The sequence below is a fragment of the Schistocerca nitens genome, chromosome 10 (genome assembly GCF_023898315.1).
Source record: "Schistocerca nitens isolate TAMUIC-IGC-003100 chromosome 10, iqSchNite1.1, whole genome shotgun sequence".
Classification (NCBI taxonomy): domain Eukaryota; kingdom Metazoa; phylum Arthropoda; class Insecta; order Orthoptera; family Acrididae; genus Schistocerca; species Schistocerca nitens.
In genome coordinates, this window is record NC_064623.1 from 76087520 (window position 1) to 76113235 (window position 25716).

The following is a 25716-nucleotide window of genomic DNA, read 5'->3' on the forward strand; positions in this document are numbered from 1 at the left end:
ACTATTATTAGGACAATAACAAGTAATTAAATCAGGAATCTAAGACTTGACAATTTAGCAATCTACGAAAGAAAGATTAAATTTAAGTAAAATTAAAATAAAAAATCATAATAAATCGCAAAATTAGCATAAATTAACATTCGCAAAGTAGAACCAACGACTCCAAAGAATACTCCGTGTGAGTACTTTTTGGGAATCGTGAGTAATGACTAAGTATAATTCAATACATTGTCACTACGTTACGAGAGTTAGCCAAAGGAGGTCATATATTTGAATGCTCATACATGTAGGCACGCTTGGATTGTTTTTGAGATTGAATAAGTGCGATCTATTATGACGCAGTAATACGATCTTCTGACTTCAAATATCACGGCATTAGAATTCGAACGGAGTTTTTTTACCTACTAGAATAAAGTGAACTTTTAACTAGATAATTGAACTAAACATTACTTAGACAGTGATTTAGGCAACGAACATTGATAGACAATTTTCATTCATAATAGCCAGTGGTTTAGGGAACAGTGATAGGTCCGAAGCATATAATTTAAATTCCCCAACGCCTGGGAAAGTTTTCTTCTCAAGGCTCGGTTAGGAAGTGAGTGATATTGTGCGATAAAACACCCTCTCGTGCCAAGTCGTGCATTTGTGATTTAAAATTCCATCAAATTATTGACATGGAACTCCCGAGTAATAGTTACGCGCAGCAATAATACGAGGGCCGTTCAGAAAGTAACCTCCGGTTGATTTAAAAAAATACACCAAGTTAAATAAAAATATTTTAATATATACACTCCTGGAAATTGAAATAAGAACACTGTGAATTCATTGTCCCAGGAAGGGGAAACTTTATTGACACATTCCTGGGGTCAGATACATCACGTGATCACACTGACAGAACCACAGGCACATAGACACAGGCAACAGAGCATGCACAATGTCGGCACTAGTACAGTGTATATCCACCTTTCGCAGCAATGCAGGCTGCCATTCTCCCATGGAGACGATCGTAGAGATGCTGGATGTAGTCCTGTGGAACGGCTTGCCATGCCATTTCCACCTGGCGCCTCAGTTGGACCAGCGTTCGTGCTGGACGTGCAGACCGCGTGAGACGACGCTTCATCCAGTCCCAAACATGCTCAATGGGGGACAGATCCGGAGATCTTGCTGGCCAGGGTAGTTGACTTACACCTTCTAGAGCACGTTGGGTGGCACGGGATACATGCGGACGTGCATTGTCCTGTTGGAACAGCAAGTTCCCTTGCCGGTCTAGGAATGGTAGAACGATGGGTTCGATGACGGTTTGGATGTACCGTGCACTATTCAGTGTCCCCTCGACGATCACCAGTGGTGTACGGCCAGTGTAGGAGATCGCTCCCCACACCATGGTGCCGGGTGTTGGCCCTGTGTGCCTCGGTCGTATGCAGTCCTGATTGTGGCGCTCACCTGCACGGCGCCAAACACGCATACGACCATCATTGGCACCAAGGCAGAAGCGACTCTCATCGCTGAAGACGACACGTCTCCATTTGTCCCTCCAATCACGCCTGTCCCGACGCCACTGGAGGCGGGCTGCACGATGTTGCCTAACGGTGTGCGGGACCGTAACCCAGCTTCATGGAGACGGTTGCGAATGGTCCTCGCCGATACCCCAGGAGCAACAGTGTCCCTAATTTGCTGGGAAGTGGCGGTGCGGTCCCCTACGGCACTGCGTAGGATCCTACGGTCTTGGCGTGCATCCGTGCGTCGCTGCGGTCCGGTCCCAGGTCGACGGGCACGTGCACCTTCCGCCGACCACTGGCGATAACATCGATGTACTGTGGAGACCTCACGCCCCACGTGTTGAGTAATTCGGCGGTACGTCCACCCGGCCTCCCGCATGCCCACTATACGCCCTCGCTCAAAGTCCGTCAACTGCACATACGGTTCACGTCCACGCTGTCGCGGCATGCTACCAGTGTTAAAGACTGCGATGGAGCTCCGTATGCCACGGCAAACTGGCTGACACTGACGGCGGCGGTGCACAAATGCTGCACAGCTAGCGCCATTCGACGGCCAACACCGCGGTTCCTGGTGTGTCCGCTGTGCCGTGCGTGTGATCATTGCTTGTACAGCCCTCTCGCAGTGTCCGGAGCAAGTATGGTGGGTCTGACACACCGGTGTCAATGTGTTCTTTTTTCCATTTCCAGGAGTGTACATCTTACAACTACATCTTTGCACTATTTTTCTACATAGTCTCCATAGCGATTGAGGCACTTATCGTATCTGTTCACAAGCTTTGAAATTCCTTCTGCATAAAAATCACCCGCTTGTGCCTGGAGCCAGCCTGTGACCGCATCTTTGAGCTCTTCGTCGTCATCAAACCGCTGTGACCCGAGCCATTTCTTCAAATGCCAGGTCTGGGCTGTAAGGTGGATGGTTGATAACGTCCCACTTGAAGGACTCAAGAAGGGCCGTTGTTCTGCGAGCAGAGTGAGGACGGGCGTTATCGTGCAAAAAAAATGATACCGGAAGTCAGCATACCACGGCGTTTGTTCTGTATAGCCCGTCGTAACTTTTTTATTGTTTCACAGTACACGTCTTGATTAATGGTCGTACCACGTTCCATGAATTCAACCAACAACACCCCTTTGGCATCCCAAAACACCGTTGCCATCAGTTTTCTGGCAGAAAAATCTTGCGAGGCTTTTCTTGGTTTGGTAGGCGAATTTGAATGTGCCCACATCTTTGATTGTTCTTTTGTCTCAGGGTTCACGTACTTAATCCGGGTTTCGTCACCGGTCACGATTCTGTTTAACAATGGTTCTCCTTCGTCCTCATAACGTGACAGAAAGTCTAATGCAGAGGCCATTCTTTGAGTTTTGTGGTGGTCGGTAAGAATTTTGGGCACCCATCGTGCACAGAACTTACGGTAACCCAATCTTGCTGTCACTATCTCGTACAAGAGAGTCTTAGAAATCTGTGGAAAACCAGTAGACAACTCCGACATTGAGAAACGTCGATTTTCACGAACTTTTGCATCAAGTGTCTGAACGAGTTCGTCAGTCACCAATGATGGTCTACCACTCCTCTCTTCATCATGAACGTTTTCTCGTCCACTTTTAAATAAACGTACCCATTCACGGACAACTCCTTCACTCATAACTCTTGGTCCGTACACGGCACAAAGCTCACGATGAATAGCTGCTGCAGAATATCCTTTGGCTGTAGAAAACCTTATGACAGCACGCACTTCACATTTGGCGGGGTTTTCTATTGCAGCACACATTTCAAACTGCCACAAAAACTAAACTAGCTCAGGTACGACGTTCACTCGACCACGGCTTGATGCCGACTGACCTGTTGAGTGCGTGAACGCACAGATGGCGTCGCTACTCCCCCCACAACCCGCACTGTGACCAATCGGAGGTTACTTTCTGAACCGCCCTCGTATTTGACTGTAGCGCTCGGCGCTTGTGTAGAATCTTTGACTCAAATAACAAGCCCACTGTTACGATTTCTTAGATACTTGAAATTACGACCAGCGTGTAGGGAATTTGTTGTGGATGTGACTGTATTGGTTTTATCATTAATATTTCATCATTAATCAGTTGAACATCGATTACGTACGATTAATTACGATTCATGATGAAGTAAATATCTCACGCACGTTGACATTTCGGTTCAGCATTGTTATTTTGTGTAACGTCGTCTTCGTAACTGGATAACGATCTCAACACTCTACCGACTGTCGCCGAATTTTAGCTGAGGCCAAGTACAAATCAAACCAAATCATGAAGAAGAAGAGGCGTTATACAGCGTTAACTGTGGTCCCAGCGATTTAGTTCCGAGACGAGGTTCATAACTTTCTAAACAGCATGGCGGCGAGCTGGTGTGACATGGGCATACAAAAACTGCCACAGCGTCTACAAACATGCATCGACAGAGATGGTGATTATATCGAAAAATAGCTAAATGTTCAAGCTGTAAACTGATGTAAACCATTGTAGAAATAAACGGGTCTATATACTTATAAAAAAATAGGAGAGCCTGCTTTTGGGATTACCCTCGTATATCCCTAGCAAACCAAACAAATATGTGATTAAGATACAGCATATATTTTGTGGATTCCCAAGTATTTTACTTGTATAATTTGTAAATATACGCTGGGTTGCAACCAGAAGGATTATATCACGGAAGCAATAAACCCTCTGATGTTCAGCGACTACGTGAACATTTTTATCAGTCACGTCGAAATGTGACTAGTATTGGCTTAATAGAAGAGTTACGAAGGAAGAATATTTCTTTTGTTGGAACTATGAAGAAAAGTAAGCATGAGATTCTTCCGGAGTGTGCTACCAGTAAATGAAGGGCCGCCAACAATACACTTTTTGGCTTCAAGAAAGGATGTACTCTAGTTTCCTACGTTCCTAGAAAGGCGAAGTGTGTGATCCTATCATCAAGTTCGCATGACGATAAATCAATACATGCTGACACTGTAGATAAACTCAAACCATCGGTTGTACCATTCTATAATAGTACCAAAGGTGGAGTCGACACTACGGGTAAGTTGACCTCTTCGTACAACGTTGCAAGAAATGTGCGCCTTTGGCGCATGGTTATATTTTTTGCTGTGATCAATATGAGTGTAATCAATACACAAGTAATCTATTGCGGCAACAATGAGAATTGTATCAGAAGAAAAGGATTCCTGTAACAGCTATCTCATACATTAGTTCTACCTCACTTGGTTCGAAGAAGTTTGGACACCGCAGGAGTTCACAGGGATCTTCAACTGCGCCTACAACATTATAGGCCAATGCATGAAGATGAAGCATAAGACGAAAGCAGAAAAGTAGAAAAAACAACAGCAAGCAAGAGAAAAAGGAGTAATACCTGCACAGTAAAGAAAAGACTGTCAAAATATTGTTGCAAAATGTGTCAAAAGCCAATCTGTTTGATGCACATTGAACCTTTTTGTTCTGACTGTGGTAAAATTCCTCATACACTATGTGATCAAAGGTATTCGGACACCCCTAAAAACATTCGTTTTTCATTTTAAGTGCATTTTGCTGCCACCTACTGCCAGGTGCTCCATATCAGCGACCTCATTAGTCACTAGACATCGTAAGAGAGCAGAATGGGGCGCTCCGTGGAACTGTACGCCATATTTCCACACTTCTAAACATTCCTAGGACCATTGTTTCCGGCGTGATAGTGAAGTGAAACGAGAAGGGACACGTACAGCACAAAAGCATACAGACCGACCTTGTCTGTTGAGTGACAGAGGCTGTTGACAGCTGAAGAGGGTCGTAATGAGTAATCCAGACCATCACACAGGAATTCCAAACTGCGTCAGGATCCACTGCAAGCACTATGACAGTAAGGTGGGAGGTGAAAAAAAAACTTGGATTTCATGGTCGTGCGGCTGATGATGAGCCACACATCACGCCGGTAAATGCCAAACGACGCCCCGCTTGGTGTAAGGAGCGTAAACATTGGACGATTGAACAGTGGAAAAACGTTGTGTGGAGTGACGAATCACGGTACACAATGTGGCGATCCGATGGCAGGGTGTGGGTGTGGCGAATGCCCGGTGAACGCCATCTGATAGCGCGTGCAGTGCCAACAGTAAAATTCGGAGGCGGTGGTGTTATGGTGTTTTTCATGGAAGGGGCTTGCACCCCATGTTGTCTTACGTGCCACTGTCACAGCATAGGCCTACATTGATATTTTAAGCACCTTCTTGCTTCCCACTGTTGAGCAATTCGGGGATGGCGATTGCATCTTTCAAAACGATCGAGCACCTGTTCATAATGCACGGCCTCTGGCGGAGTGGTTACACGACAATAACATCCCTGTAATGAACTGGCAAATGGGTTGCACTCTGGTCTAGGGGTAGCGTCTTTGATTCATAATCAAAACGTCTTCGGTCCCGGGTGCGATCCCTTCCTCTGCCTAAATTTTGATAAATAATCAGCATTGGCGGCCGAAGACTTCCGGCATAAGAAGTCAGCCTCATTCTGCCAACGGCCTTGTCAAAGAGGGCGGAGGAGCGGATAGAGGTTCAGGGCACTCTCTTGTCCTAGGGGTGGGAAATTGCCCCTAAAGGCGGAAGAATCAGCAATGATCAACGACATGAGGATGCAGAAGGCAATGTAAACCACTGCATTAAAGACATGTAACGTGTATCCACAGGACATGTGGCCTGTAATTGAAGAAGTGTCATGATGATCTCTCCATTGGCAAAATATTCCGGAATAGTCCCCCACTCGGATCTCCGGGAGGGGACTGCCAAGGGGGAGGTTACCATGAGAAAAAGATTGAATAATCAACGAAAGGATAACGTTCTACGAGTCGGGGCGCGGAATGTCAGAAGCTTGAACGTGGTAGGGAAACTAGAAAATCTGAAAAGGGAAATGCAAAGGCTCAATCTAGATATAGTAGGGATCAGTGAAGTGAAGTGGAAGGAAGACAAGGATTTCTGCTCAGATGAGTATCGGGTAATATCAACAGCAGCAGAAAATGGTATAACAGGTGTAGGATTCGTTATGAGTAGGAAGGTAGGGCAGAGGGTGTGTTACTGTGAACAGTTCAGTGACCGGGTTGTTCTAATCAGAATCGACAGCAGACCAACACCGACAACGGTAGTTCAGGTATACATGCCGACGTCGCAAGCTGAAGATGAACAGATAGAGAAAGTGTATGAGGATATTGAAAGGGTAATGCAGTATGTAAAGGGGGACGAAAATCTAATAGTCATGGGCGACTGGAATGCAGTTGTAGGGGAAGGAGTAGAAGAAAAGATTACAGGAGAATATGGGCTTGGGACAAGGAATGAAAGAGGAGAAAGACTAATTGAGTTCTGTAACAAGTTTCAGCTAGTAATAGCGAATACCCTGTTCAAGAATCACAAGAGGAGGAGTTATACTTGGAAAAGGCCGGGAGATACGGGAAGATTTCAATTAGATTACATCATGGTCAGACAGAGATTCCGAAATCAGATACTGGATTGTAAGGCGTACCCAGGAGCAGATATAGACAGATCACAATATAGTAGTGATGAAGAGTAGGCTGAAGTTCAAGACATTAGTCAGGAAGAATCAATACGCAAAGAAGTGGGATACGGAAGTACTAAGTAATGACGAGATACGTTTGAAGTTCTCTAACGCTATAGATACAGCAATAAGGAATAGCGCAGTAGGCAGTACAGTTGAAGAGGAATGGACATCTCTAAAAAGGGCCATCACAGAAGTTGGGAAGGAAAACATAGGTACAAAGAAGGTAGCTGCGAAGAAACCATGGGTAACAGAAGAAATACTTCAGTTGATTGATGAAAGGAGGAAGTACAAACATGTTCCGGGAAAATCAGGAATACAGAAATACAAGTCGCTGAGGAATGAAATAAATAGGAAGTGCAGGGAAGCTAAGACGAAATGGCTGCAGGAAAAATGTGAAGACATCGAAAAAGATATGATTGTCGGAAGGACAGACTCAGCATACAGGAAAGTCAAAACAACATTTGGTGACATTAAAAGCAACGGTGGTAACGTTAAGAGTGCAACGGGAATTCCACTGTTAAATGCAGAGGAGAGAGCAGATAGGTGGAAAGAATACATTGAAAGCCTCTATGAGGATGAAGATTTGTCTGATGTGATAGAAGAAGAAACAGGAGTCGATTTAGAAGAGATAGGGGATCCAATATTAGAATCGGAATTTAAAAGAGCTTTGGAGGACTTACGGTCAAATAAGGCAGAAGGGATAGATAACATTCCATCAGAATTTCTAAAATCATTGGGGGAAGTGGCAACAAAACGACTATTGGTTCAAATGGCTCTGAGCACTATGGGACTTAACATCTTAGGTCATCAGTCCCCTAGAACTTAGAACTACTTAAATCTAACTAACCTAAGGACATCACACACATCCATGCCCGAGGCAGGATTCGAACCTGCGACCGTAGCAGTCCCGCGGTTCCGGACTGCAGCGCCAGAACCGCACGGCCACCGCGGCCGGCAAAACGACTATTCACGTTGGTGTGTGGAATATATGAGTCTGGCGATATACAATCTGACTTTCGGAAAAGCATCATCCACACAATTCCGAAGACGGCAAGAGCTGACAAGTGCGAGTATTATCGCACAATCAGCTTAACAGCTCATGCATCGAAGCTGCTTACAAGAATAATATACAGAAGAATGGAAAAGAAAATTCAGAGTGCGCTAGGTGACGATCAGTTTGGCTTTAGGAAAAGTAAAGGGACGAGAGAGGCAATTCTGACGTTACGGCTAATAATGGAAGCAAGACTAAAGAAAAATCAAGACACTTTCATAGGATTTGTCGACCTGGAAAAAGCGTTCGACAATATAAAATGGTGCAAGCTGTTCGAGATTCTGAAAAAAGTAGGGGTAAGCTATAGGGAGAGACGGGTCATATACAATATGTACAACAACCAAGAGGGAATGATGATCAAGAACGAAGTGCTCGTATTAAAAAGGGTGTAAGATAAGGCTGCAGCCTTTCGCCCCTACTCTTCAATCTGTACATCGAGGAAGCAATGATGGAAATAAAAGAAAGGTTCAGGAGTGGAATTAAAATACAAGGTGAAAGGATATCAATGATACGATTCGCTGATGACATTGCTATCCTGAGTGAAAGTGAAGAAGAATTAAATGATCTGCTGAACGGAATGAACAGTCTAATGAGTACACAGTATGGTTTGAGAGTAAATCGGAGAAAGACGAAGGTAATGAGAAGTAGTAGAAATGAGAACAGAGAGAAACTTAACATCAGGATTGATGGTCACGAAGTCAATGAAGTTAAGGAATGCTGCTACCTAGGCAGTTAAATAACCAATGACGGATGGAGCAAGGAGGACATCAAAAGCAGACTCGCTATGGCAAAAAAGGCATTTCTGGCCAAGAGAAGTCTACTAATATCAAATACCGGCCTTAATTTGAGGAAGAAATTTCTGAGGATGTACGTCTGGAGTACAGCATTGTACGGTAGTGAAACATGGACTGTGGGAAAACCGGAACAGAAGAGAATCGAAGCATTTGAGATGTGGTGCTGTAGACGAATGTTGAAAATTAGGTGGACTGATAACGTAAGGAATGAGGAGGTTCTACGCAGAATCGGAGAGGAAAGGAATATGTGGAAAACACTGATAAGGAGAAGGGACAGGATGATAGGGCATTTGCTAAGACATGAGGGAATGACTTCCATGGTACTAGAGGGAGCTGTAGAGGGCAAAAACTGTAGAGGAAGACAGAGATTGGAATACGTCAAGCAAATAATTGAGGACGTAGGTTGCAAGTGCTACTCTGAGATGAAGAGAAACCAGTCATTAGACTGATGACAAAAAAAATGGACTGGCATGCACAGAGTCCTGACCTGAATCCTATAGAACACCTTTGGGATGTTTTGGAACGCCTGCTTCGTGCCAGTCCTCACCGACCGACATCGATACCTCTCCTCAGTGCAGCACTCCGTGAAGAATGGGCTGCCATTCGCCAAGACACCTTCCAGCAACCGATTGAAAGTATGCCTGCGAGAGTGGAAGCTGTCATCAAGGCTATGCTTGGGCCAACACCATACTGAATTCCAGCATTATGGATGGAGGGCGCCACGCCACGATGTTGTAAGTCGTTTTCAGCCAGGTGTCAGGATACTTTTGATCACATAGTGCATGTTACTGCAATCCAAAAGTGACGATGATACAATAAGTAATGTTATCATTTTTATTGTGCTATGATGTTATCTTCATCTTTATGTGAAGATATTCATCATTTTTAGTGAGTTGAATTATTGAAATGTAATAAGGGCAGCAAGTGAAAAAAGGCGATGTTATTATGTGCTACCACAATCCAACACTGACGAAAAGAAATCTGAATGAATAACAGTTGTATTCGCATCCGTTGAATTAAGAAAACCGTTAAAATTCACAATTCCATGAGGTCATACAACGAAGTTGTAAGGTTAAGTAGTGTGTAAGCTTAGGGACTGATGACCTTAGCAGACCTAAATTATCCTAAGGACAAACACACACACCCATGCCCGAGGGAGGACTCGAACCTCCGCCAGGACCAGCCGCACAGTCCATGACTGCAGCGCCTTACACCGCTCGGCTAATCCCGTGAGGCCACAAATATTTCTCTTGCAGTTGAAATAATTATGCAGCCTTTATTATCAAGGCATCCTCTTTGTTGATTATACCATCGAAATATCTGAAAGAGTTTGCAGTCTCAATGCCGCTGATTCCAACGCACTTTCCTTGCTATTTTCTGTAAAGAGATTAGCAACAACAGGAGACTCCATTTGTATTTTCACAGAACAGGTCACTGAATAAAAAGGAAATTAAAGTCAACACTTGTCGAGACGGTTTAGATAAAGAGAGTAAGTACGGTGGAAATATCTGAAAGAGTTTGCAGTCTCAATGCCGCTGATTCCAACGCACTTTCCTTGCTATTTTCTGTAAAGAGATTAGCAACAACAGGAGACTCCATTTGTATTTTCACAGAACAGGTCACTGAATAAAAAGGAAATTAAAGTCAACACTTGTCGAGACGGTTTAGATAAAGAGAGTAAGTACGGTGAAACTGTCTAAAAGTGACATTTTCCAATTACACTCTCATATTGATATTTGGTATTTCGTGAACAATTTGATGTATGAAACTTCCTGGCTGATTAAAACTGTATGCCGGACCGAGACTCAAACTCATGACCTTTGCCTTTCGCAGGAAAATGCTCTACCATCTGAGCTACCCAAGCACAACTCACGCCCCGGCTCCACAGCCCCAGATGGTAGAGCATTTGACCGCGAAAGGCAAAGGTCCCGAATTCGAGTCTCGGTCTAGCACACAGTTTTAATCTGCAGCAAGTTTCATATCACCGCACTCTCTGCTGCAGAGTGAACATCTCGTTCTGGAATTAGATGTATTATTCGACAAATAATTTTAAAGTTAATAGTGCAAACTTAATAAAATCCAGTTCTTTTATGTTGACGTACTTGAGTATCTCTATATCTGGAAATATTCAATCTAGAAAGCTGTGGTTTTCAACTATTTGTTTCTTGATTTCATTTACGTGTTCTGTGTAAACAGAAAAGGCGGTATTCTACATGCATGTAGAGATTTGCCAGTGTTGCATTGTAAAGATAAACTCTAAATACACTCCTGGAAATGGAAAAAAGAACACATTGACACCGGTGTGTCAGACCCACCATACTTGCTCCGGACACTGCGAGAGGGCTGTACAAGCAATGATCACACGCACGGCACAACGGACACACCATGAACCGCGGTGTTGGCCGTCGAATGGAGCTAGCTGCGCAGCATTTGTGCACCGCCGCCGTCAGTGTCAGCCAGTTTGCCGTGGCATACGGAGCTCCATCGCAGTCTTTAACACTGGTAGCATGCTGCGACAGCGTGGACGTGAACCGTATGTGCAGTTGACGGACTTTGAGCGAGGGCGTATACTGGGCATGCGGGAGGCCGGGTGGACGTACCGCCGAATTGCTCAACACGTGGGGCGTGAGGTCTCCACAGTACATCGATGTTGTCGCCAGTGGTCGGCGGAAGGTGCACGTGCCCGTCGACCTGGGACCGGACCGCAGCGACGCACGGATGCACGCCAAGACCGTAGGATCCTACGCAGTGCCGTAGGGGACCGCACCGCCACTTCCCAGCAAATTAGGGACACTGTTGCTCCTGGGGTATCGGCGAGGACCATTCGCAACCGTCTCCATGAAGCTGGGCTACGGTCCCGCACACCGTTAGGCCGTCTTCCGCTCACGCCCCAACATCGTGCAGCCCGCCTCCAGTGGTGTCGCGACAGGCGTGAATGGAGGGACGAATGGAGACGTGTCGTCTTCAGCGATGAGAGTCGCTTCTGCCTTGGTGCCAATGATGGTCGTATGCGTGTTTGGCGCCGTGCAGGTGAGCGCCACAATCAGGACTGCATACGACCGAGGCACACAGGGCCAACACCCGGCACCATGGTGTGGGGAGCGATCTCCTACACTGGCCGTACACCACTGGTGATCGTCGAGAGGACACTGAATAGTGCACGGTACATCCAAACCGTCATCGAACCCATCGTTCTACCATTCCTAGACCGGCAAGGGAACTTGCTGTTCCAACAGGACAATGCACGTCCGCATGTATCCCGTGCCACCCAACGTGCTCTAGAAGGTGTAAGTCAACTACCCTGGCCAGCAAGATCTCCGGATCTGTCCCCCATTGAGCATGTTTGGGACTGGATGAAGCGTCGTCTCACGCGGTCTGCACGTCCAGCACGAACGCTGGTCCAACTGAGGCGCCAGGTGGAAATGGCATGGCAAGCCGTTCCACAGGACTACATCCAGCATCTCTACGATCGTCTCCATGGGAGAATAGCAGCCTGCATTGCTGCGAAAGGTGGATATACACTGTACTAGTGCCGAAATTGTGCATGCTCTGTTGCCTGTGTCTATGTGCCTGTGGTTCTGTCAGTGTGATCATGTGATGTATCTGACCCCAGGAATGTGTCAATAAAGTTTTCCCTTCCTGGGACAATGAATTCACGGTGTTCTTATTTCAATTTCCAGGAGTGTATAACGGAAGACTTGGAGATATATACCTTGAAGAACTCCAGCTTTATTGTGTAATGACAATAACATGTGATCCATATAACTTACAAGAGATGAAAGGTCCAGTGTGGTATACAATCTTCAACACATCATTCGCTGACGATACCCCTATACGTGTTCTTTGTCCACCGGGAGCTGATTCAGCACTGCGAAGCTCAGGCAGCAGATACAGAGGAATAATTCATGCACAGAAAGAGCATAGCGTCTACACTGATGGAAGCTATTAATCTATTGTATATGGAGTTAGCTCCATGTCAAAATGTCTCCATAGTCGAACACAAAACCCAGTTGAGTCTTTCAATAACTTCATTTGGACCCACATACTAAAAATATTATTTCTATGAACGAAAACTCTATATCGGGGCGATTGTGATGCTATGATAACGTTTAATGTGGTAACAAGCTAAGAATTAGGTCAGTAGAGCAACCCTTGATAGTACTTCAGTACCCGATACAATTCAAGCCTTCCAATGAATGAATCAATTTAGAATCATGAAAGCTGAGTGAGCAGAGGGAGAAATGATTAAAGAAGCAAGAGGCGAGGAATTGATGGTCAAAAACAGGATACAGGGAATGATGACTAAAGGCCTGGTTGTTCCTAGAGCTGGCACACCTCCATAGGTGACTTGATATCATCCGAAACTTTGAAGTAGATTTCCTGAAAACGATCTTTTTAAAAATATCTCAGTCATTATCTCTGTACTTCATTTTACACTTTGTTATCCCTCAGCACACTGTAGTACTTGAACCACTAAAGCACTTCTACCTCCAACGGTTTTTTCCTTAGAGAGGTAAAAGTGGAGTTTTCAATGAGACGATTGAGCATAATTGACAAAAATCGTAACTAGTTACTTGTTTATCAGTATGTTCTGAATCTGCTTCAGTAATTGTATTACTTCTCAAAAATTTCAGGTCTCTATCAAAGTTCTCAGATAATGGATCATTAATATTTGCAATTTTTACACTGTGGGTACAGACTGTTCTTCCTCCTGTTACTGTAACACTTAACTGTGACGAATCAGACAGAGGACCGCAGGAGAAGTGAGAGACCACATCAAAAGATACTAAAATATTACACTCGTTCAAACGCAGTCTTTCTAATCGACACAATGTTGTGTACATAGTTCCGCGTAGTCAGCGCGTACACAACTTTCCCACTACAGCGCGGCCCGCTAAGCACAACAGCGCAGGCGCAGCACTCGTCCGTCTCCACACTACGAGATGGCGCTGCCTTAGAGACGGACCAAATTCTGCTTCCACCATCCGCGTATTAATATGTAACGCAGCCAATGAGATTGCTGCTAACATAGAACCTTTTCTCGTCGCGGATCACACTCGCTCAGTGATACCTGAACGTGCAAGGTATTATAATGAGTGTATAGACCTCCGAATAGTCAGTCTGCATTTGTCTGCACCAGTCTGTACCAGTCGGCATTAGTCTGTACCAGTCTATAGTCAAGTTTCAGTCTGGGCCTAACAAGATTATCATATTCCTGTACATAGCCATGAAGATAAATGTATAGACACTTTGTTAAGTATCAGAGATTTGTGAGAGTAAGATTAACGTACGAAGACCAAAGGAACTTCAGATTGTCAATTGTAAATAGCATCCAGAATCAAGTTACGTAAGGTTTATGCTTGTTACTATTTTAATAAATGTGTGTGAAAATTAATCAAGTTCTGTTTAAAGTTGGTCACCGTCAATCTGCTACTCTAAGCGTGCAAGTGGCATTCCTATCATCTGACCAACGGCAGAAGATAAGCACGCCACGATAAGACCACGAGACATATTGCTGACACTTACCTACTTCGTTAAAGCGACAAGTCAGTACGCACACCACACACAACAAATCTGCCGAGTTATAGATCTGATGTGATACCCGGTCCGGATCAGACATGAAACACTTATATTAAGTTCACTGGTAGGTTGGTATGTACAGCACATTAAGAGCTTCGAGGATTTCTCACATTGGTTAGAGCGATTGTGCTTGAATGATTCTGATATTTTATTAAGTACAGGCGTGGTCCCTCTCTTCTCTCGAGTTTCTTTGTCTCCCTTTGCAGTTGGGCATCTCATACATTGGTCAGACCACCATGATCATGGGAGTCCCAGCACCCGTATTCTGATACTGCAGAACGTTGCCTTAGTACCGGTCATCTTACGGATTGTAACAAGACAGAGATTCTTGTGTGCACTTGTAACGTATTACGAGCTGTCATCTTGTATTGTAAGCGTATTGGAGTCGGCAGGAGAGCATATTTTCGTTCTCACGCTCCACAACTGATGCGATGCTGGCTACTGGCCTGAGCGAACCGTGTACTTTACTATTGCTGTGTGCAATACTAGGGGCGTTTGAAAAGTCCGTGCAGAGTCCGAGAGATGGCACCACCGGCGCGTATCGAGGTCTTGTTTGGTTAGTAGCATCTTTGGAAAGAACGCACACCAAGTTTCAGCCATATTGGTAGATATCTTTGTGTTTGGCATTCGTGTGAATCAAGGAAGTCGAGTGATTGTCAAAAAATAGACGAAAAAGAATTTCGCGTATTGATTAAACATTACTTTATGAAAAGCAAAACCCCTCAGGAGACTAAAGAGAAGCTTGATAAAAATTACGGTGACTCTGCTCCTTAGATTAGAGCAGTTTATAAGTGGTTTCAAAATTTTCGGAGTGGCCACATGGGCACAAGTGATGCTAAACGTTCTGGACGCCCTTTGGAGGTTACGACTCCAGAAATCATTGATAAAATCCACGATATGGTGATGGATGACAAAAGAGTTAAGATGCTGTGAGGTTGCTATTGCTGTGGGCATCTCGAATGAACGGGTACATAATATTTTGCATAAACATTTGGACGTGAGAAAGCTATCCGCAAGATGGGTTCCGTGATTGCTCATGCTTGACCAAAAACGGAATCGTGTGAAGTGCTGCAAGGATGGTTTGCAGCTGTTCAGGAAGAATCTGCAGGACTTTAAGCGTCGTTTCGTCACAGTGGATGAAACATGGCTACATTACTATACTCCTGAGACTAAACAACAATCTAAACAATGTGTTACCAAGGGAGAATCTGCACCAAAAAAGGCGAAGACCAGTCCTTCGGCCGGAAAGGTTATGGCGACTGTCTTGGGATTCGCAAGGGATAATCCTCATCGACTATCTGGAAAAGGGTAAAACTATTACAGGTGCATATTATTCATTGTTATTGGACCGTTTGAAAACCGAGCTGCAAGGAAAACGCCAGCGATTGGACGGTAAAACAGTCCTTTTCCATCACGACAATGCACCAGCACACACCTCAGCAGTTGTGGTCGCAAAATTAATGGAAATAGGATTCCAACTCGTTTCACATCCCGCCTGTTCTCCAGACTTGGCTTCCTTGGACTGCTATTTGTTCCCCACTTTGAAGAAGTGACTGGCGGGACAATTTTATTCAAACGAGGAGTTGATTGCAAGTAACAGCCGTTATGGAGGCTTGGGCGGTTCCTATTATTCGGAAGGGATCAACAAATTAGAACAGCTGGGCGGAGTGTATAAGTCTAAAAGGAGACTATGTCGAGAAATAAAAAAGGTTTACCGCAAACACGTAAGTAGTTTTTATTTTTGCACGGACTTTTCAAACGCCCCTCGTACGTTACACATATTATCTGTGAATCTGAAGGATCACTATTAAAAACTAATCGATCTTTTTCATACTATGTATACAAAATTTTACGAATAAGGTGACCATACTGTTCAAATATTATATCAATATCTTCGGAGATATAAATTCTTACTTAAGACACATAATAACAGTGCTGGCATAATGAAACTGAGTTTGAGAGTATCAACTGAAACTACGACCAAGAGGATAGGTTCATAAAATCAAATTTTCTGGAATTTTCTTTAGCTTCATTACCACATATTTCTGACGTACTTAAAAGTGCTTTGGAAAACTGTTATTTCATCGTATTTTGCTTGTGTGTTTTGGAGAGACAGAGAGTGAATGGAGGACATGTGTAAAGTAAGGATATTATATTTTAATAAAACTACGTAAATATATGTCTGAGACAGTTCTCGTGCTATACGGTAATTTGGAATGTATATCCAAATGAGCTTGAGCTTGTGGAAGGCAGCCAGGAGAGGCGTTGTGTATTAAATTTATTAGTAATTTATTTTGTGGCAAGGAATCGTATTTTGTTTTCATTAAATTTTATTTAGTTTCGTAACTACTTGTGATAATCTGATTGGCTGGCATTAACAGTATCCCGAGTATGGAAGTGCTCGAAATGATCTGACTGTATGTTTCACATGCTAGCCAGTAGGAATTCAGCATTTCTCGCGCGTCTGACTAGCGCGTTGTTCTCCAGATCTGTGAGTCGAGATGGTCGCTCGGGAGCTGTCTTCTATTAAACACCTATATTAAACCACGCTGATCAGATTTGTACCAAAATGAAGAAACTCTCGCGTTTGATCGGTTCTCGTGTCGTTTGACGAAAAGGGGCTAGAGTACTGAGTATTTTGTGAAAGTTTGAGCTATGTGAGTGGTTGTTTTAGGAGATAAAAGTGGTTCAAATGGCTCTAAGCACTATGAGACTTAGCATATGAGGTCATCAGTCCTCTAACTTAGAACTACTTAAACCTAACCTAAGGAAATCACACACATCCATACCCGAGGCAGGATTCGCACCTGCGATCGTAGCAGCAGCGTGGTTCCGGACTGAAGAGCCTAGAACCGTTCGGCCACAGTGGCCGGCGCTTTTAGGAGATATTCGCGTGTGAACATCTCATGTACATAAATTCCTCGTGCCGTGTTTCTTGCAGCTTACGAGACGCCATGGCGACCACTTCTGTACAAGAAGCCTACTGAACAACTGGCTGTGTTAACTCGCAGGTAGTCGTGTGTCAGTGACTGTTTAGGACGTTCAAAATATCCGTTCAGACTAAACATCATCTGGCTGCTTTCAGGTGTGAACTTGTAACAGAGACAGCCAGTGACATTGCATAATTGATGATGGGATACAGACATTTTCCATGGTTTACAGGCAATAAAACAAAGTTAAAGGAAAGCATAGACGTGTGTTCAATCGACTCTTGCAAGAATCCGGAACACTCGATAGTTTAACTATCTTTTAGCTATTGCCCATGGACTGGAGGTATGTGGACTTACCGAGCGGGGTGGCGCAGTGGTTAGAGCCTGGACTCGCATTCGGGAGGACGACGGTTCAATCCCGCGTCCGGCCATCCTGATTTAGGTTTTCCGTGATTTCCCTAAATCGCTCCAGGCAAATGCCGGGATGGTTCCTCTGAAAGGGCACGGCCGACTTCCTTCCCCATCCTTCCCTAATCCGATGAGACCGATGACCACGCTGTCTGGTCTCCTTCCCCAACCAACCAACCTATGTGGACTTTCCGTGGTAGGTATTTAGTCGAATTATCGTCAACGTTGGTTTTGTCGGCCAAACCAATATCTACCATCGCAAAGTGTCAGGAAACTAGAAACCTACCCAGGCAGATGGACTGATTGTTTAAAAGATTGTGAGAGGCGAACCAGCCTCGCCGCACGCCTACAACTATTGGGATGGAATTATTAAGGAAGCACTTCAGATTGAATTAGCAAGTGTCCTTATAAAAAGAGATGGAAGTTTTTGGTTATCTACATCTACATCTACCTGGATACTCTGCAAATCACATTCAAGTGCCTGGCAGAGGGTTCATCGAACCACCTTCACAATTCTCTTTTATTCCAGTCTCGTATAGCGAGCGGAAAGAACGAACACCTATATCTTTCCGTACGAGCTCTGATTTCCCTTATTTTATCTTGGTGATCGTTCCTCCCTATGTAGGTCGGTGTCAACAAAATATTTTCGCATTCGGAGGAGAAAGTTGGTGATTGGAATTTCGTGAGAAAGATTCCGTCGCAACGAAAAACGCCTTTCTTTTAATGATTGATTTCCAGCCCAAATCCTGTATCATTTCTGTGACACTCTGTCCCATATTTCGCGATAATACTAAACGTGCTTCCTTCCTTTGAACGTTTTCGATATACTCCGTCAGTCCTATCTGGTAAGGATCCCACACCGCGCAGCAGTATTCTAAAAGAGGACGGACAGGCGTAGTGTAGGCAGTCTGTTACATTTTCTAAGTGTCCTGCGAATAAAACGCTGTCTTTGGTTAGCCTTCCCCACAACATTTACTATGTGTTCCTTCCAATTTAAGTTGTTCGTAATTGTAATACCTAGGTATTTAGTTGAATTTACGGCTTTTAAGTTAGACTGATTTATCATGTTACCGAAGTTTAACGAGTTCCTTTTATCAGTCATGTGGATGACCTAACACTTTTCGTTATTTAGGAACTGACACTTTTCGCACCATTCAAATATATTTTCTATATCGTTTTGCAGTTTGTTTTGGTCTTCTGATGACTTTATTAGTCGATAAACGACAGCGTCATCTGCAAACAACCGAAGACGGCTGCTCAGATTGTTTCCAACATCGTTTATATAGATAAGGAACAGCTTAAATCCTCCTTTAAGTCCTGCTCTCCCACTGGCAAAAAATCTTAGGGACAGAGTTGATGTTACCAAACCCTGAGGGTCTTCCTGAACTTGGAAAGTCACGAATGTCAAAACAGTCCTCTTTACAAAGAGAAAACTATTTTATCTCCATGCTCTCTCTACTGTCATTATCCGCATATACGGCGCAAATGTTCCTAGTTGCCTCCGCTGCTGTCATCCCTCTACTGAACTCAAACAAAAGAATATGTCGGAAATGTTCCGAATTTTCCACTTGGCACTCGGTCTTCTAGCGTCCACAGCTCCACTCACTATCTCCAAATAACAAAAGGACAAAACGTAAATTCAAATTGTTGTGTCGATTCCCTAAGGTCTCGACACAATGAGTGGCTAGGTGCACGCGAAACTAACGCAGACGGGCGTAAATTCTGAAACAGGAGACTGGATGAAAACTATAAAGAAAAGAAGAGAGATTTTAATATACTTAACTTTAATGTAGTCTTGTTCTTGTTGAAATACATCTCTTGCATAGTAGTAAGCAATTAGCAATGATACACATGGCGCCTTGCTAGGTAGTAGCGATGGACTAGCTGAAGGCTATTTAATCTGTCTCTCGGCAATTGAGAGGAATACTTGGTAGGTCTAGTCGCAAGCTATGTCGTCCGTACAACTGGGGCGAGGTCAAGTCCCTGTCTTGTGACCTGCCCTGTGGTGGCGCTACGTTTGCGAATACACAGTGGCGACACGCGGGTCCGACATGTACTACAGGACCGCGGCCGATTTAAGTTACCACCTAGCAAGTGTGGTGTCTAGCGGTGACACCACACAAATAGCAACAGTGAAATGGCAGTCGATACATAAACCCATAGAAAGTGGAATACCAACATGCAATAGAAAAACGCAATGAACTTATGCATAAACCCAATATTTGAGCTTTGCACTATACCGCAGGATACAGTTATAGATTTTTATGCGATGTTTAAAGAAGTTGCAGGCAGAAGTGAGACCATGGCAGGATCTTCGTATGAGGTGGTATAAGTTATGAGACCGATACCTGGGGTCGTTGAGAACTTTGTTGAGCGCCTCCAAGACAGACTCCTTGGTCAACCTGAGTGTGTCCAGTTCGACAGCTGTACCTCTGGCCACGTTTCTGCGCAGGTTGGGGTACTGGTCCGCCATGAATGGGACACCAACTATGGGGACGCCATGGTACACCGCCTCCATGGTACTCAGCATCCCCCCATGGCTTATGAACACCTTCACATTGGGGTGCGCTGAAAATGAGAAACAGTTTCACATTGACATACATCGGGACATATTCCAGGGGAACGTCTGAGTTGGGTGGAAAGTATGCCAGAAAAGCAGTTCAAATACACTGAAAAAAAAAAAAATCGCAACACCAAAAAAAAAAAAAATAGGTAATGTAATGAAATTCCTGGAACACATTCGTCTAGATAACATAGGTAAGTAATTAGCATGTTAATATAATCGTGAGATAAGCCACTGCGAAAGTGAAATACTGGTACATTAATATCCGGCGTAATGAGTGCTGTCGACAAGGGATATCAGATCGATTCCATATTCCTAGATTTCCAAAACGCTTTTGATACTGTTCCTCACAAGCGACTATTAATCAAACTGCGTGCATATGGAGTATCGTCTCAGTTGTGTAGCTGGATTCGTGATTTCCTCTCAGAGAGGTGACAGTTCGTAGTGACAGAGAGTAAATCATCGAGTAGAACAGAACTGATATCTGGCGTTCCTCATTGTAATGTCATAGGCCCTCTGCTGTTCCTGATTTACACAAATGATCTAGGTGATAATCTGAGCAGCCCCATTAGATTTTTTTGCAGATGACGCTGTAATTTACCGTCTAGTAGAATCATCAGACAGTGAATTCCAATTACAAAATGAGCTAGAGAGTATTTCTGTATGGTACGAAAAGTGGCAGTTGGCACTAAAGAACGAAAAGTAGAGGTCATGCACATGGGTACTAAAGGAAATCCGATAAATTTTGGGTATACGATAAATCACACAAATCTAAGGGCTGTCAATGCGACTAAATACCTAGGAATTACAATTACGAGAAACTTAAACTGGAAAGACCACGTACGAAACGAAGACTGCGCTTTCTCGGCAGTACACTTAGAAGATGTGACAAACCCACTAAAGAGACAGCCTACATTATACTTGTCCGACCTCTGCTGGAATATTGCTGCGCGGTGTGGGACCCTTACCAAGTAGGGTTGACGGAGGATATCCAAAAAGTGCAAAGAAGGGCAGCTCGTTTCGTGTTAACGGGCAATAGGGGTGAGAGTGTCACTGATATGATAGGCGAGTTGGGGTGGCAGTCAGCGAAACAAAGGCGGTTTTCTTTGCGGAGAGATCTGTTTACGAAATTTCAATCACCAACTTTCTGTAATTGCCTATGCTTCCGCGGCCAGAGTCAGTCGACATAAAAGTTTTCTGGGTTTGGTACCGCGTCATAATGTAAAAAACTACTGCTGCTGGAGAAAAACCAACGTTTCGGCCACGATTGCAGCGGCCTTCTTCTGGATCACCATTAGACCCAGAAGACGGCCGGTGCAGTCGTGGCCGAAACGTTGGTTTTTCTCCAGCAGCAGTAGTTTTTTACATTATGACGCGGTACCAAACCCAGAAAACTTTTATGTCCAGCAACTTTCTCTTCCGAATGCGAAAATATTTTGTTGACACCCACCTACGTAGGGAGAAATGATCATCATCATAAAAATAAGAGAAATCAGAGCTCGAACGGAAAGATTTAGGTGTTCCTTTTTACCACGCGCCATTCGAGAGTGGAATGGAAGAGAAGTAGTATGAAAATGGTTCGATGAACCATCTGCCAGGCACGTAAGTGTGAATTGCAGAGTAACCATGTAGATGTAGAACCACCACAATGTTTATGAAACGTCCCCTTAGAAAAATTATTGAATTACTGTGCTGGTAAACCCCTTCCGTTATTTGATTTTCAAACAGCTGAGCAGAACTGAACGTACTCAGACATTTCGCTCTTTACTTATTCTGATCATCACTAAAATGAGACACAATATTTTTAGCGCAACGCAATCTGACTTTCAAAAATCCCTACAAAAGAATGGCCCTGAATAACAGTAACGTATACCTTTCATGAATCACTTACCTCACAAAAATCTTCGTTACTCGAACTACTGCAATACAACGAGCGCCACTACTGCCAGCAAAATATAAGATTCTAACTACTGAAGGCACTAACTACTGATAGGCATAGTTAGCAAATGAAAGATTTTGATAAAGAACAAACAATGTATTTACCTTAATAGTGTTCAAAAGTCATAATATATATATCAGTTCATGACATCCAGTCTTACAAATTTAATGTCTCTGATGGGCACACGTCCAGATCATCCGCTCTCAAACCTCCATCTCTCTCCCCACATCCACCACTGCTGGCGGTTCACCTCCAACTGCGCAACGCTACGCGCTGTTAACAGCCAACTGCCCAACACTACAATAGCAAATTCCAAGAACGCAAACCAGCCACAGACTGCACACAGCACTGCCAGTGATTTTCATACAGACCGCTACGTGGCGTTACCAACATAAAAACGTAAACAGCCAACTTACATGTTGAATGCAAGCATGGAAGCATGTAAACGTGCATGCACTGAGCTGTAGAGGCACCAGAGGTCCATGCTTCTTGCATTTGCGGAGTTGTCGTCCGATGGTGTTCCATATGTGCTCGACTGGAAACAGATCTGGGTGACGAAGCAGGCCAAGGCAACGTGTCGACAATATGTAGAGCATGTTGCGTTTCAACAGCGGCATGTGGGCGAGCGGTATCCGGCTGGGAACCACCGCCTGTAATGCTGTTAATGAATGGCAGCACAACAGGTCGAATCACCAGACTGACGTACAAATTTACAGTCAGGGTGCGTGGGACAACCATGGGTGTGCTCGTGCTGCCATACGGAATCGCACACCAGTGTGTAACTCCATGTGCAGGACCAGGGTGTCTAGCATGGAGACAGGTTGGTTGCAGGCCCTCATCTGGCCTCCTTCTAAACAGCACACTGCCGTCACTGGCACCGAGACAGTACCAGCTTTCATCAGAAAACACAGCAGACCTCCACCTAGCCCTACAATGAGCTCTCGCGTGACAACACTGAAATGGCAAATAGTGGTGGTTTGGCTTCAGTGGAACGCACGCTACAGGGCGTCTGGCTCGGAGCTGTCCTTGAGGAAACCGATTTGTAACAGTTCGTTGTGTCACTGTGGTGCCAACTGCTGCTCAGACTTCTGCTGCAGATGCAGTACGATGCGCCAGAGCCATACACCGAACACAATGGTCTTCCATCTCCCTGCGGAGTCCGACCTTCTTGCGGCGGCACATTCCCGCCACAACCGCTGCCAGTAATCATGCACAGCGACTACATTCTTGCCAAATATTTTTGCAGTATCGTGGAAGGAACATCCAGCTTCTCGCCGCCCTATTACACGACCTCGTTCAAACTTATTGAGTTGTTGATAATGGCATCAAAAAAATGGTTCAAATGGCTCTGAGCACTATGGGACTTAACATCTGAGGTCATCAGTCCCCTAGAACTTACAACTACTCAAACCTAACTAACCTAATGACATCACACACACCCATGCCCGAAGCAGGATTCGAACCTGCGACCGTAGCGATCGCGTGGTTCCAGACTGACGCGCCTAGAACCGCTCGGCCACCCTGGCCGGTGATAATGACATCTTTGACGCCTTAAAGGTATTCTTTGCTAACCTCACTCACCACGTGCAACCCCAAAGGTAACGTCCGTTATAGTGTGTACTTAAAGCAAACCTGATTTGCATCCTCATAGTTGCGTTACTAGCGCCATTCTTATGTGACTGGCTCCATATCATATTTGGTATGTAGAAACCCGCCTACCAACTTTCGTTTATGTCGCATAACTCCTTCTTGGTGCTGTGATTTTTTTCTCCGTCAGCGTATTTTGTTGTACGAGGGGGAATAGGAAAATAAGTCTCCCATGTCGACTGTGGAAGTAAAAAAAGAGAATGAGACATTAAAGATAAGACATATCTTTATTTTTCTACATAACTCTGTGACCAAAATGGTACTGAAACAGAGGATGACAGACTAAAGGCCGAAATACTAAATTTTTTCCAAATCTGTTTCACAGAGGATGACTGCACTGTAGTTTCTTCTCTAGATTGTCACACAGATGACAAAATGGTGCATGGTGCAGGGAATGGCAATTGAATCTCAATGTAGACAAGTCTTATGTGCTGCGAATACATAGAAAGAAAGATCCCTTATCATTTAGCTACAATATAGCAGGTCAGCAACTGGAATCAGTTAATTCCATAAATTACCTGGGAGTAGGCATTAGGAGTGAGTTAAAATGGAATGATAATATAAAGTTGATAGTCGGTAAAGCAGATTCCAGACAGAGATTCATTGGAAGAATCCTAAGGAAATGCAATCCGAAAACAAAGGAAGTAGGTTACAGTACGCTTGTTCGCCCACTGCTTGAGTACTGCTCACCAGTGTGGGATCCGTACCAGGTAGGATTGATAGAAGAGATAGAGAAGATCCAACGGAGAGCAGCGCGCTTCGTTACAGGATCATTTAGTAATCACGAAAGCGTTACGGAGATGATAGATAAACTCCAGTGGAAGACTCTGTAAGAGAGACGCTCAATAGCTCGGTACGGGCTTTTGTTGAAGTTACGAGAACTTACCTTCACCGAGGAGTTAAGCAATATATTGCTCCCTCCTACGTATATCTCGCGAAGAGACCACGAGGATAAAATCATAGAGATTAGAGCCCACACAGAGGCATACCGACAATCCTTCTTTCCACGAACAATACGAGACTGGAATAGAAGGGAGAACCGACAGAGGTACTCAAGGTACCCTCCGCCACACACCGTCAGGTAGCTTGCGGAGTATGGCTGTAGATGTAGATGTAGAACTTATACTGAGTCATTTGTAATACAGTTTTATAAGCTTCAAAAAGCCTTCCAGGATAACATCAGGGGGTTGCATACGGAAGAAGCGTTGAAAGGCTTGTTTGACGCCAGCACTGCTGCCAAAACGCCTTCCGCCGAGCGTCTCCTTCAAAGCAGGAATCAGATGGAAGTCACTTGGTGCGAGATCCGGACTGTAAGGGGGATGGTGTCGGCGCTCCCAACCAAGAGTGACAATACGGTTTTGCGTTGCCGTCGCCGTGTGTGATCTCGCATTGTCATCCAACAGCAGAACGCCAGATCTGAGAATGCCAGGCCGCCTTTTCCGAATCACCTCTTTCAATTTCGACAGAGTGGCACAGTACCGCGCAGCATTGATGGTTGCATCCTCCAGAAAGTCCAGCAGCAAAACTCCTTTGGCGTCGCACAAAACGATGAGTAGCAGTTTACCAGCAGACGGAGTGCTTCTGAACTTCTTTCGAATGCGGCCTTCGATTCGGGCATGTAATGGTGAACCCACATCTCATTCCGCGTCGCAATCCGAAACAGAAGGTCATTGCCACATTTATGGTAACTCACGAGCTGTTCCAAGCTGAACGCTATGTGTTGTTCCACGTGTGCCGGCAGCTGTGGCCGAGCGGTTCTAGGCGCTT

General features: G+C 44.5%; 1 protein-coding gene across 1 annotated transcript in view; it reads right to left on the reverse strand.

The window, feature by feature from the left end:
* The window catches only part of LOC126210535 (UDP-glucosyltransferase 2-like), a 333713-nt gene that overhangs the window by 265038 nt on the left and 42959 nt on the right, over positions 1-25716 (reverse strand). The window contains exon 4 of the mRNA XM_049939786.1: positions 20149-20368. Within this exon, the coding sequence (XP_049795743.1) occupies positions 20149-20368 (220 nt within the window). The remainder of the gene's footprint in view (positions 1-20148; positions 20369-25716) is intronic.